Genomic DNA, 14,912 nt, shown 5'->3' on the forward strand with positions numbered 1-14,912 from the left:
TGTGAAATATCGTTCTTAGGTGGACTATAACTTTTTGTAGTTTTATGTTTTCATGACTATAAAGTCAGTCCAGTTATTGTCTAAAAACAATTATACATAAAGTATAATCCTTATGGGTACAGCAATTAGGATGGAAATCCCAACATGTTTCGTCCACAACCTGGGCTTCCTCAGAGGGACTGTCCACTTGAAATACAAGCCTTCCCAGTCTTTAAGAACAGTACCGTATTTATATGCGTGTATAACGCGCAACATTTTATACCAAAAAAAAATCAAAGTTTGGGTGCGCGTTATACACGAGGACTGGGGTGGGGTGGCAGTGGCGTTCCACTTTAAACCTAGCCTTTTGTATCACCTTGCCCGCCCCCCCGCCGCCACCGAAGCCACCAACGCCGCTACAACGTTAATCACCGCGGCGCGGGGAACATTACAGACAGCTTTCGTTTGAATAGCTGTTTTCCCCGCCGCGCGTAGACACTCCCCCTTGGACGGATCTGTCCAATCGCGAGCAAGGGGGAGTGTCTATGCGTGGCAGGGAAAACAGCTGTTCAAACGAACGCTGTCTGTAATGTTCCCGCGCCACAGTGATTAACTGTAGGTGGCTGCACATACGGGGGACATGGCTGCACATACGGGGGACATGGCTGCACATACGGGGGACATGGCTGCACATACGGGGGACATGGCTGCACATACGGGGGACATGGCTGCACATACGGGGGACATGGCTGCACATACGGGGGACATGGCTGCACATACGGGGGACATGGCTGCACATACGGGGGACATGGCTGCACATACGGGGGACATGGCTGCACATACGGGGGACATGGCTGCACATACGGGGGACATGGCTGCACATACGGGGGACATGGCTGCACATACGGGGGACATGGCTGCACATACGGGGGACATGGCTGCACATACGGGGGACATGGCTGCACATACGGGGGACATGGCTGGACATACGGGGGACATGGCTGGACATACGGGGGACATAGCTGGACATACGGGGACATGGCTGGACATACGGGGACATGGCTGGACATACGGGGACATGGCTGGACATACGGGGACATGGCTGGACATACAGGGGACATGGCTGGACATACAGGGGTCATGGCTGGACATACAGGGGACATGGCTGGACATACAGGGGACATGGCTGGACATACAGGGGACATGGCTGGACATACAGGGGACATGGCTGGACATACAGGGGACATGGCTGGACATACAGGGGACATGGCTGGACATACAGGGGACATGGCTGGACATACAGGGGACATGGCTGGACATACAGGGGACATGGCTGGATATACAGGGGTCAATACATTGTCAATAAATGATTTTTGGCAATTACAATGATTTTATACCGGTTTTTAATCGAAAATTAGGGGTGCGCGTTATACACGTGTGCGCGTTATACTGGAATAAATACGGTATATACTATCGGTGATAATTCAGGGAGCCTGCAACCGCCACAGAAAACCAAGAACTACAGGTGACCATAAGAGGCATTCAAAAATGATAAACAATAGTTTGCAAGAACGCTCAACACCCAGGGACATGGACTCTCCAAAGCAGGGCACTTGTGTCTAGAACGGTTGTGTCCTGCAATATAAAGTCAGTCCAGTTATTGAGATGAGGGATGAAACCCAATAAAACACGGCCTTGCCTCCTTGTGGAAATGAGATCTGTGTGCCTTTTACCTTTTATGTTTATCTCCTTTGTTCACTGTAGATTCACAGAAATCTGTTTAGTCAGGTAGATTTTGAAATTGTGTTCTTAAGTTAAGGTCTCTTGCTTCAGGTCTGCATGGCATCATTTTGTGTTTCCCTCTTATCCAGGTTGTCCGGGAACTGAGCAACTATAATAGGCAGTTTCGGATTTTGGCGCTTAGTGCCACACCAGGCAGCGATACAAAGGTAAGCCAGCAAACTTTCTTTTCATGTACATTGAACATAAGGATTTTTTTTTAGGTCCCTTTCACACTGGGGCGGTGGGTGCGTCGGCGGTAAAGCTCGCTATTTTTAGTTGCGCTTTACCGTCAATTTTGCGGCGCAATTCGGCCACTCGCGGGGTGCTTTTAACCCTATCTAGCGGCCGAAAAAGGGTTAAAACCACCTACAAAGCACCGCTGCAGCATTTCCATGGGCAGGAGCGATACACACACCGCTCCTTCACTGCTCCAAAGATGCTGCTAGCAGGACTTTTTACCATCCTGCTAGCGCACCAATCCAGTGTGAAAGCCCTCGGGGCTTTCACATTGGAGAGACGGCAGCGGCTCTTCCAGGGCGCTTTGCAGGTGCTGTTTTTAGCGTTCTAGCGCTTGCAAAGCGCCTCAGTGTGAAAGGGACTTTAAAGCGGGGGTTCACCCTATCGACGAAAAAAAAATTTTTTTTTCTTTTACCATAAAATCAGGCATTGTAGCGCGAGCTACAGTATGCCTGTCCCGAATTGTTTACCCCCGTACTCACCTTGTACGCGTAGATCGAAGATACCGGGGAATGGGCGTGCCTATGGAGACGGAGGATGATTGACGGCCGGCTCTGGCGCGTCACGCTTCTCCGGAAATAGCCGAAATAGGCTTGGCTCTTCACGACGCGTGCGCATAGCCTGTGCGCAGGCGCCGTGAAGAGCCGAGACCTACTCCGGCTGTCTTCGGGGAGAGTGACGTGCCAGGGCCGGCCGTCAATCATCCTCCCTCTCCATAGGCACGCCCATTCCCCGCGGGAGCCGAAATCTACGATGCCCGATTACAAGGTGAGTTCGGGGTTAAAAAAATCGGGACAGGCATACTGTAGCTCGCGCTACAATGCCTGTCTCGATGGTAAAATCGTGTCGGGGGGGTGAACTACCGCTTTAAAGCTCTTTGCTATGGTAGAGGAGGGCTAGAAGCTCTGTCGGGGTTCATTTCTCTCCTCGGGTTGCTGAGACTTTGATTTCTGTCCTAGTGACACCATCCATTGATTGGGACAGGAAGTGAGGGAAAATCTCTACAAAATGGTTCTAGGCAGTGATATAAACTTGACGGACATTCCAGCCCTTCCCAACTGCTGTAACTGTCGGAATAAAGGCCTGGAAAAAGTTTTTATTATTGCACAAATATACATTTTTCACAAAGTCTGCTGCTGCTTCAGTGTTTTTTTTTTTTTTATCTTTTTGTCAGATGGTATCCCGAAGTATAATTACAAGCGTTTTATAAAAGTCCAAGGCTTTTGACAAAGTGAAATTGTGGCCGGAACTCCGCTTTAAGTTGGGAGAATTTCAACCGAAGTGTCGGCTATAAAGGTTAAAGCGGAGTTCCGGCCACAATTTCACTTTTTAAATATAAATACCCCTGTAATACACAAGCTTAATGTATTCTAGTAAAGTTAGTCTGTAAACTAAGGTCCGTTTTGTTAGGTTGTTACAGCATTTAGACACTTTATAAAATAGAAATTGACTGGGGCCATCTTAAGTGTGGGCATCATGAAGCCAGACTGAATGACTTCCTGGATTTCAGCCTTGCAGATCTCGCACATGCTCAGTGCTGCACAAGCAGTGTCAGATCAGGTTTCAGCACCTGTGCTGTCCAAGTCACATGATTCTTTGAGACTGGGGAGTGCACAGACTCCTGGAAAGTTACACCCACTACATTCCCAGGAGTCTGTGCGGTGTAGGTTAGGAAGCATTAAGCACCTAGGTGCAGGAAGTGGGAAGATTAACTATTCTGCCTAGCAACAACACTTTGAAGACCTCTAAAAAAAAAAAAAAAATTCGTAAAGGACTAATGACATGTTTTTAAAACTACTGATGTAATGTTATATTTATGGGTGGAACTCCACTTTAAATGAACAATTTACTTCATCTTTCTAAATAAAGTGTTTGTTGTTCAGTCTGTGCAGCAAGTGGTGTCCAACCTGCTGATTGGCCACATAGAACTGAGGTCAGAGGACTCTCCCGACATTCAGCCTTACTCCCACGAAAGGCAGCTGGAGAAATTTGTGGTCCCTCTTGGCGAAGAGCTAGAAGCCGTACAAAAGACCTATTTGCAGGTAAGTTGTATATAGAATTACTGAACTATTTTGCTGTGACAAATGTATGTGAATTTTCATGTGTTGGGCTGACATTGGGCCCTAAACACAGCGACATTTTTCATCTTGGAGGACAAAATTTTACAAGCTTTGAGCAACCTTCTTGAAGCCCCCAAATCAGCTTTTTTTTCTAGTTGGGGAGTGATGAGTTAAGAGCTTAAAGTGGTAGTATAAAATTTCGAATAAAATTCCCTGCAAGACAATGTCATAATGTGCTAGTATGCATTGCATAAAAAAAGAAAGAAAAAAGAAACATATATATATATATATATACCCTATTTATTGGCGTATAACACGCACCCTAACTTTAATACGGAAGTTTCAGGAAAAAAAACGTTCCACAGCCTCCTGCGTATAACACGCAGGCACAGGTTACCCTCTATTTCTGGGTAAAAAAGTGAGTGCTATACGCCAATAAATACAGTATACATTTGTATTTAGCTTTTTAATTTAATGAATTTTATACAATATGAATTTATTTTCAGCCATTATCTGCACCTTTTAGCACAAGAAAAGCTGAAGAAAAATGTATCCAATTAAATTCTATGTATGTCTTCACACTGGTCCGTGCGGTGTTAAAAAACAAAAAACGCACTGCTCCTCCCAATTGGAATGCATTGAAAATGCAGTAATAACGCATCTATAACACACCTGTGTTATTTTTTTTTTTTTTATGCACCATCTTTTTGGTGGAATAACTTTAGGCCTGAAATCGCCTTACGTAAACGGCGTATCTTAACTGCGACGGGCAAGCGTTTGTTCGTGAATAGGCGTATCTCGCTGATTTACGCATTCTAGGCGTAAATCAGCGTACACGCCCCTAGCGGCCGGGCCTAAAAAGACAGTTAAGATACAACGGCACCCGCGTTCGTATCTTAGCTAGATTTTAAGTGTATCTCAATTTGAGAATACACTTAAATTTACGACGGCGCAGATTCAGAGTTACGACGGCGTATCTACTGATACGCCGGCGTAACTCTGTCTGAATCTGGCTATTAGAGAAGATCTGTAAAGAGTGGACCAAAATCCCTCCTGAAATGTGTAAGGCCCCGTACACACGAGAGGATCCATCCGCTGGAATTGATCCGCGGACCGGCTCCAGCGGATAGATCCCCTGGTGTGTACAATCCAGCGGATCTGTTTCCGCGGATTTTTATCCCCTGGGATGGATTTCCAGCGGATAAAAATTTTAAGACATGCTTTCAAATCTATCCGCTTGAATCCATCCCAACGGATTGATCCGCTGGTCTGTACAGACTCACCGGATCAATCCGTCCGAATCAATCCCCCGCATGCGTCGTAATGATTCGACGCATGCGTGGAATTCCTTATATGACAGTGTCGCGCACGTCGCCGCGTCATCATCGCGGCGACGGCGCGACACGTCATCGCGATGGGATTTCGGCGCGGATTTCGATCCGATGGTGAGTACACTCCATCGGATCAAAATCCGCGGATAAATCCTCTCGTGTGTACTAGGCCTAAGAGACCTGATAACCAACTACAAGAAACGTCTGAGCTCTGTGTTTACCAACAAGGGTTTCCCCACCAAGTACCAAGTCGTGTTTTGCTTGAGGATCAAATACTTATTTTACTCGCTGAACTGCAACTCCATTTTTTACATTTGTGTCGGTTTTTTATTCTTCTGAATTTTGGTTCTCATTTTAAAATACATCCATGATAAAAATCCTAGACCCTTCATTTCTTTATAAGTGGTCAAACTTACAAAATCTGCGGGGGATGAAATCATAATTGTCCCCCCTTGTATGCAACAGACATGGTTTGAGCAAGGCGTGTCGGAATTGCGGCTGACCCCGTCTGATACACAAGCATAGACTAGGATTGTTGCAATGTAGGTGCAGGGCAGTGTGTGGGAGTCGGGTGGAAGTGTTGTGTCTCGCTGTGCCCCCCTATTTGGAATGACATTTGGCTTGGATTCTTGGACACCGCTCACTTCATATTGGCAGTAGAGATGTATCCGTTCCTCTGTAAAGTTCTTGAGGTCGTTTAGATAAACCGTTTATAAAGTTCATTACACAGACTGTGACCCTTTCCAAGTCACATGGCTGTCATAGTGAGGGAACAGTCAGATGCTGCATGCTGGATTCTTGCCAGTTTTTCTCCAGGTTATGAATGCTCTATAGAATAACTTGTGGCATTGATGTTTCTTGTCATAGAAAATGTGATTGATAGGATACACAAGATCCACATTAATATAAATGGGTCACCTTTGTATTAACTGTAAAGTTTGTGTAATTGTGCTGCCCAAATGGGCATGAATAGGTAGATTCAGAAAGAGTTAGGCTGGCTTATCAGTAGATAATAATAATAATAATAATAATAATAATGCTTACACTTATATAGCGCCAATTACACCGTTGCCGATGTGTCTAAGCGCCGATAATGGTTGTCATTATTACCCAACACAATGGTACTCATTTTACCGACCTCGGAAGGATGAAAGGCTGAGTGGACCCCGCCGGGATCGAACCTGCAACCCTTGGGACACAGGCAATCAGACTGCTGCAAAGGAGCATTAGCCCCCTGCGCTATCTTACCAGCGCCGTCCTATCTTAGATTGCAATTTTTCGGATGGCCGCTAGGTGGCGCTTCCATTGCGGCCGGCGTAGATTATGTAAATGAGCTTGTACGCCGATTCACGTACGCCCGGCTGCCGCAGTCGAATTACGTTGTTTCCGTAAGGCCTTAGGCGGCCTAATGAGGTGGAATAACAATGTTAAAGTATGGCCGCCGTTCCCGCCGCGAGGTTCGAATTTTTTACGTATTTTTTTTTTTTACGTTTTTTTTTTTTTACGTTTTTTTTTTTTAACTCCCGATTCGTCCGCGAATCGGGAGTTACGTCTACGTCGAAATCAATAGGCCCGTACGGCGTACTTGGCCGCAGTGCGCACTGGGAAATGTAGGCGCCCGGCGCATGCGCAGTAACAAAAAACGTCAAAAAACGTGAGGTCAAGCCTCATTACCATACAACACGCCCCCCTCCAACCAATTTGAATTTGGCGCCCTTACGCCCGCCGCGATTACACTACGCCGCCCTAAGTAAGGAGGTAAGTGCTTTGAGAATCATGTACTTGCCTCTCTTACTTAAAGCGGCGTAGTGTAAACACGCTAGGCTACGCCGTCTTAATATTGCACGGCCGTACCTGAATCTACCTAAAAGTGTTGTTTTTTGTTTTTTTATATGTGTTGATTCTCAGAACCATTTTCTATGGATGTTTTATGTTTTGTTTACATGCTGCCATCTAGTGACCTTTTGTGGTAATGCACAGTTTCTGTAATTCTTTTGTTTGATCTATGACACACCTCCTTTCTGTGTAATGCTCCACCCTTCTTCCTGAGTTTGTATTTCCTGTCTAATGGAGAACAGCTTTACAGGCCTCATGTAACATGGCCACATGCATTCTGCATAAGTAAGTTACAGACCGTATCATCTTTTGACTGCACAATACTACAACTTGTTCATCTGCTGTAACCTGTCATCTGATGTATTCTGATGTTTTGGATTAAAGCAACTTCTGTGAATATAATCAGTATTGGTGAGTTCAAGCTATCTGATAAGGATGTCCTTAGTGATTATATCTGCTTATACAGGCCAGGCATAGGGGTCTTGCAAGGGATAAGTCGCTTGACAACAATCGGCGTCAGAATAGTAATGCTTAAAGTGGTTGTAAACCTCACACTTGAAATGAGTACAGTGTGTACTTGCCTCAATTAGGAGCACTAAGTGTCATTTCTGTCTGCAGCTTCATTCCTCTGTTATCAGCATGAATCACTTATGACAATTTTCCTGACGCCAAGAGAAAAATGGTGACGGCTTATTGACAGCCTCAGCTCTGTTGCTGTGTGAAGGAAGGTGTGTCCCTTCCCTCCAATCGTCTCTCAGAGCTCTCCTCACTGAGCTCTGCAGAGTGTGACTTAAGCTCTCTGCCCCCTTTTTTCTGAACTCTCAGACAAGCTTTACAGTTCAGCACTTTGGCTGTAGAGAAGAGAAGACTGCAGTAAACAGGTACAACTTATGTAGGAGGATTTTTCCTCTCTGTATGTTCGAGGCACTTCACTGGGTATATGTGGGGAGGTTTACAACCACTTTAAAGTTGAACTCCAGGAATGATCTTTTATTGCTTGCATGCCTTGATCTTGCTTGGCACAACACTAATGCATATCATACCTGATGGGCAGCTGGAGAAGCTGGCCCATTACTTTAGTATTCGGTGCTACTACAGTGATAGCTGAGATCTTCTGGGTGTAACTTGAGTTGCTTTCTCTCTGCACACTGACCACAGGGTGTCACTTGCTGGACACTGCCGTCATTCATAGAATGCCTTGTGTGTTTTCTTTTTTTTTTTTTTCTTTTTTTAAAGTGTATTTTGTGCGTGTACTCGAGAGAGGAGCCGGACTGCAGGAGTTGGGAGTAGGCAGGCCTCCCCAGAGTCAATCTGCCACCTTTCTCCATGCCCCGGGTGGCAATGGTGGGTGTGTAAGGGGGTCCTCCCACACAGCCCGCCCTACCTGCTCCGCTTCGAAGCCCAACGGGGCAGAGGGACTCCCTATAAGGGAGTGAGAGGATTTGCCCGCTCAACCAGCCCCGTTAGTCCTTCGCCTCTCTTTTTAGAGACCGCGTGGTCAAAGTGCGTGCATGTTAACCCAATTTCGAGTGCGCGTAAGTGTGGTGGTTTTTGTGGGAGGGGGGTGGGCGTACTAAGCGCAGGCTTACCTCGCATAGCACACCCACCAGGAGCCGGGCTGAGACCACCAAACTCAACTCACATGTAGCCGAGACCGGGATCCGAACCCCTAGCTGCAGAGGTGAATGGCTTGTCAGCGCAGTGCCAATCGCGTTGAGCCACCGCAGCTCCCGTGTGTTTGTTTTTTAAATGATTACAAGGTATTTTCTGATTGGTCAAGGTGGAGATTGCGATATCACTGCACCTCCTCTCCACTTTATCCAGTCAGAGAACACCTTGAAATTTATAAAAAAATACAAGGTGTTCTATAAATAGTTGCAGTGCCAAATGAGTGGCCCCTGTGGTCAGTGTGCAGAGAGGGATCTGCTCCCACAGAACTGGAGGATTGTGGCTATCGCTGTAGAAGTGCCCCAGTGGCTCCTCAGGTATGAAATATTACACCCACCAGCCACTTTATTCAGTACACCTTGCTAGTATGGGGTTGGACCCCCTTTTTCCTTCAGAGCTGCCTACATTCTTGGTGGCATAGATTCAACAATGTGTTGGAAACATTCATGAATTGGATGAGATGTGGTGAGTGTGGCGGCCATTGGAGTACAGTGACCTCATTGTCCAGTGGTGAGATGATTGGATCTTTGTGACATGGTGCATTATCCTGCTGGAAGGAGCCATCAGAAGATGGGGACACTGCAGTCATAAAAGGATGGACATGGTCCGCAACAATACGGCAGCACCCAAGAGCCAGATCGGCTTCGGGTGCCAACATCGCGGGCGCCCTGGACAGGTAAGTGTCCTTATTTTAAGGGGCAGTTCACACCACATGCAGTCCAGTGCGTTTTATTTATTTTTTTTTTTTTTTTTCTGCATAAAAAAAATGCATGGAAAGTAGGTTATATGGTTTTCAATGGCATAGTTCACACCAGTGCTTGCAGTTCCAGAACTTGCTGCATTTTACCTGCACTGTACTGGAACGCTGTAAGGCTGCATTTTTATTATATATATAGTATATTGCGCTGAATATTAACTAAGATAATGTGAAAACCAAAATATAAGTGATTCAAAATCCAATAAGTAAATACACAGATCCACAAACAAAACAATTAGTCCAATTGCATGGATACACCAGTGCTTCTTCCGTGAACAACACCCTGTGAAATGATTGAGAGATGTGGAATCTAATCACACTATGTAGACGTCTGTTTCATATATGCAGCGCTTCCTCCACACTGATACAGCTCATAGAAAACAAGAGAAGAGATCTCATAGCGCAAATAGCATGAACAAATTGGGATAAATGTCCTGCATTCACACCTGAGCGTTTTGTCGCCTGAAGCGCGACGCCCCAAAATGCTAGAGCGGAAAAAATACATTATTCTCTATGGAGATGGTTCACATCTCCACTACAAAACGCCTGACGCCGAACGCCTGAAGCCCAAACAAGTTCTGGACCCTTTTTTGTCGCTCGGATTGGGGCGTTTGGGCGTTTTACATTGGTGACCCTAGATCTGTAAAAAATTGCGGTAAAAAACGATGCGTTTTGACATGGCAAATCGCGGTAAAAAAATCAGTATTTTGTCGCGGCAAATCGCAGTAAAAAACACCGCAAAACGATACGCTCAGGTGTAAATGCAGCCTTAAACGCACTGGAACACACTTGTCCTTATCTAAGGGTAATAAAAAAGAGCTATGAATAAAAGCACTGGACTGCATTAAAAACGTACCAAAAATATGAATAAAAGCACTGGACTGCATTAAAAACGTACCAAAAATATGAATAAAAGCACTGGACTGCATTAAAAACGTACCAAAAATATGAATAAAAGCACTGGAACACATCAAAAATGCGAATGCAATAAAAGCACCTGAAACGCATCCGGATTGCGTTGGTATGGTGTGAACTGGCCTTAAAGTGGAAGTTCACCCAAAAATAAATTTCTAATAATGCCTTGAGCTGACCGGTTATTGTGCGAGGATACTGTGTGTTTTTTTTTTCATATATACCTTGTTAGCGGTGTTTCATCCCTCGGCTTCCGGGTACGATTCTAGCGGGGCTGGGCATTCCTAGTTGATTGACGTTCCTCCGACAGGCGCATACTGCGCGTCACGACTTTCCGAAAGAAGCTGAACGTCGCTGCGCAGGCGCCGTATAGAGCCGACTCAATACGGCGCCTGCGCAATGACGTTTAGCTTCTTTCGGAAAGTCGTGACGCGCAGTATGCAGCGGTCGGAGGAACGTCAATCAACTAGGAACGCCCAGCCCCGCTAGAATCGTACCCGGAAGCCGAGGGATGAAACACCGCTAACAAGGTATGTATGAAGGAAAAAAAACCCAGCATCCTCGCAGTATAATCGGTCAACTCAAGGCATTATTAGAAATTTATTTTTGGGTGAACTTCCACTTTAAGTCAGCAGCTGCGGCATTTGTAGCTGCTGACTTTAAAAAAAGAAAACATTTGGCGGAACTACGCTTTAGCCCTGGTGCACACTGGTGTGTTTTGACATGTCAAATCGCATGACAAAATGGCAGCTGTTTCCGGCAATGGCGGCGTTACATTGGTTTATGTATAAAATATCAATTTTTTGAATGTCCTGTATAATATAGCAAATCTACACACTTTGAGTTCAGGTCCTTCCCTCTTCCCTCTGTTTCCTTGGCAGGAGTAGTTCTGTTTTGTTGGGTACTGCAAAATGGGTCATTTAATATTTTTGGGTAATGCTACAGAAAACACACAGTATTGGCTTTAAAGTCGCATTTATGGAATAATAAAAGTGTTTAACACAAATCATTTGGTTTGCAGAAATGTATTAAATGCTCACAGTACAAAGAATCCATTCTAGCTGAAGCACAACAATCCTTTTTTGTTTTCCAATAAAGCAATAGCTGCAAATTTCTTCAAATATAATTTCAATAGACGGCGATACTAAAATATACTTTATTTAGCACAAATGTATTTTTTTTTTTAACATCTTGTATAAATGAGGCAGTGGCTTGTAGTGTACCCTAATCTCAGTGTAGATGCAATATATATATATATATATATATATTATAATATTTTTTATATATATTATAAGTGTAGGGTGATTGGATTAGGCTGTAAGTGATACACTTTGCTGTTTTGCTGTAGATCTAAAACTACAGTGGTGCATTTTATAGGATTCGGATGCAAACAATTTAGGTCTCTTGGTGCTTAGCACCTATTCTGGTGTCTATGAAGAAATAATTCCGGATGGCTGCACTACCAAAAATCCTTTTATTGAAACTTCATATGACAAGTGGTTGACAGATGGAGCAGGGGACAAAGAGGTAAACGAGTTTCGCGCAACTGTTAACGCTTGGTCATTTTGCGCGAAAAGCGTCTACCTCTTTGTCCCCCGCTCCACTTTTCATATGAAGCTTAAAGTGGAGGTTCACCCAAAAAAATCTATTTTTAACATTACAATCAGCTGAGTTGTCCTAATGACAATTTTTTTTTTTTTTTTTCTCGTACATACCGTATTTCACCGCCGCTTGCGGGTATGTCTTGTGTGGGACTCGGCATTCCTATCTGATTGACAGGCTTCCGACCGTCGCATACAGCGCGTCACGAGTTGCCGAAAGAAGCCGAACGTCGGTGCGCAGGCACCCTGTAGAGCCGCACCGACGTTCAGCTTCTTTCGGCAACCCGTGACGCGCTGTATGCGACGGTCGGAAGCCTGTCAATCAGATAGGAACGCCCAGTCCCGAAGACGACATACCCGGAAGCGGCGGTGAAAGTCGGTATGTACGGGGGAAAAAAAAACAGCCTATTGTCATTAGGACAACTCGGCTGAATGTAATGTTAAAAAAATTATTTTTGGGTGAACTCCCGCTTTAAAAAAAAAAAAAGGCTTTTTAGAAGTGCAGCCGTCTGGAATTATTTCCTCATGTTGCATAGCATGCGAGCTGGGCTAGCACCTGACGTGTGTGTGCGCGCGCGTGTGTGCGCGCGCGTGTGTGTGCGTGCGTGCGTGTGTGTGCGCGCGCGTGTGTGTGCGTGCGTGTGTGTGTGCATGTGCGCGGGTGTGTGTGTGCGCGGGTGTGTGTGTGTGCGCGGGTGTGTGTGTGTGCGCGGGTGTGTGTGTGTGCGCGCGGGTGTGTGTGTGCGCGCGGGTGTGTGTGTGCGCACGGGTGTGCGTGTGCGTGCACGGGTGTGCGTGCGTGTGTGTGTGTGCATTAACCAGAGACCCGCTCAACAGGAGCAATTGGACACCAGAATAAGAAAAGCTGCTCCAAGTTCCATTCCCATCTATAGAGGAATGGCTTTCTCTGGCATTACTTCTGATACATATGGCCCAGTCTTCTCTATGGCCCCATATGACGTTTTAAGAGGTAGGTGGGTTATCATTGTAAAAAGTGTATAAACTGCGCTAAAAATCTATTTAAAAAAAAATATATATTTAGTAAATGGTGAGCAGCAATTATTTTGTGTAACACAATCCCGAACAATGAATATAAAAGGAAAAAATAAGAATCGGGCTAAATTGTAAAGTCCATAAGTGAATGTATATTGATTATGTTCATCTGTGTGAAGTTGTCCACGAGCAATGTGATCATGAATCCATCTCTAAAATAGCAGTATCTGTCGCCAAAACCAGCAGTGAATCCACCACCAGCTGTAGAAACTGCTTACCAGCTCCTGTAGACCCCTTATTATAGGAGGTCAGAGTACGCCTGTGGCTTAAAATTTAGCCAGGGCCTTTCTTTTTATCTCAGGGCTTCTCCACACTTCCAATATCACTCGGTAAATTTGATAGTAGTTAAGCACCAAAAAGAGATTAAAGGCTCTATATGGTGTAAAATCCTTGGTTAAGTAAAAAAAACAAAGAAAAAACACTCAGCAGTTAGTAAAATAAGCACCTTTTTAAGTTTGGTGTGTCGACCAGCACACAACCAAACAAACCCATCTGTCGGGACACGAGAGAGATGATGTCGGCTCATTGCTCCGCCCTACGGGTTTCGTCACAAATTACGTCGTCCTGGTGCCTAGCCAGCCGACACACCAAATTTAAGGTCCTTATTTTACTTACTGCTGTGAGTGGTATTTTTTACTTATTGTAAAATCCTTGGTGGGTTTAATATGTGGAGCCTTTGATATATATATATTTTTTTTTGCCTAACTACTATCTAACTTGCCGAGTGATAATCAGAAATGTGTAGAAGCCCTGAGATGAGACAGGCCCTGGCTGGATTTTAAGCTACAGGCATACTCCGACCCCCTATAATAAGGGGTCTACAGAGGCTGGTAAGCAGTTTATACAGTATGTTGATTTACTATGGGTTTTGGTGGTGGACACTATTTTAGAGGTGGGTTATCATAGCACACGAATTGCACCAGAACTGGGCATGCTGGGAAGTGAGATTCTGCCAAATTTGAGAGTGCGTTTTTTGTTTTTTGTTTTCTCTCTAGCTTTCCTTTATCTTGGCTGCCATGCTTACATGGCTCTTACTATAGCAACCTCGGTCAATGAGTTATTATATTATGGTTCTTTGTTGCTTGAACAGATGACTGCCCTATTTCGCTTGTGGGCAGCTTTCAGCCTATACTGTACACATTTTAATCTCCTGCTACAAATCGACTTAATAACTTTTGAGATGACCTCACTTACTACATGTGCTAGAGGGCTTCCCGGCCCTGGCAGAGCCCTGCGGCATATGCAGAGGGATTTCCGCATGTGTAGACCAGTGGCGGTTGGTACGTATATATATTGGGTGGGGGGGTCAAACAAGTTACCCCCCCCCCCGACTCCCTGGCCAATCGCGTGTCAGAACCCGCTTCTTGATTGGCCAGGAGGAAAATCGGGAAAGACAATAGCGTATATTGGTTTGGTTTGCTATTTTCACACAACTGGATGGGCTCAGGGCGCAGTGCTCTGCGCCCCTCGTCCACCCTTATTTTAAAGCCAATTGGAGCCTTGGGCTTTAATTGTGTGCTTAAAAAAAAAAACATAGAAATCCATGCGTTTGGTGCGCCCACATGGATTAGGGGGATGGCGCCCCTGCATAGACGGACGCCACCAAGACCATGCAAGTTTGGGACTTCCATGACGGCTCCTATCTTTGCGCATGCAAGAGAGCCGCATCAGCTTTAGTACAAAAATGTGCTGGTGA

At 45.2% G+C, this 14,912-nt stretch overlaps 1 protein-coding gene across 1 annotated transcript in view; it reads left to right on the forward strand.

Annotated features, from left to right (window-relative positions):
* Positions 1-14,912, forward strand: part of FANCM (FA complementation group M) — a 153,340-nt gene that overhangs the window by 5,239 nt on the left and 133,189 nt on the right. The window contains exons 4-5 of the mRNA XM_040332374.1: positions 1,851-1,928; positions 3,882-4,040. Coding sequence (XP_040188308.1) covers positions 1,851-1,928; positions 3,882-4,040 — 237 coding nt within the window. The remainder of the gene's footprint in view (positions 1-1,850; positions 1,929-3,881; positions 4,041-14,912) is intronic.

This window comes from Rana temporaria, chromosome 13 (genome assembly GCF_905171775.1).
Source record: "Rana temporaria chromosome 13, aRanTem1.1, whole genome shotgun sequence".
Classification (NCBI taxonomy): Eukaryota; Metazoa; Chordata; class Amphibia; order Anura; family Ranidae; genus Rana; species Rana temporaria.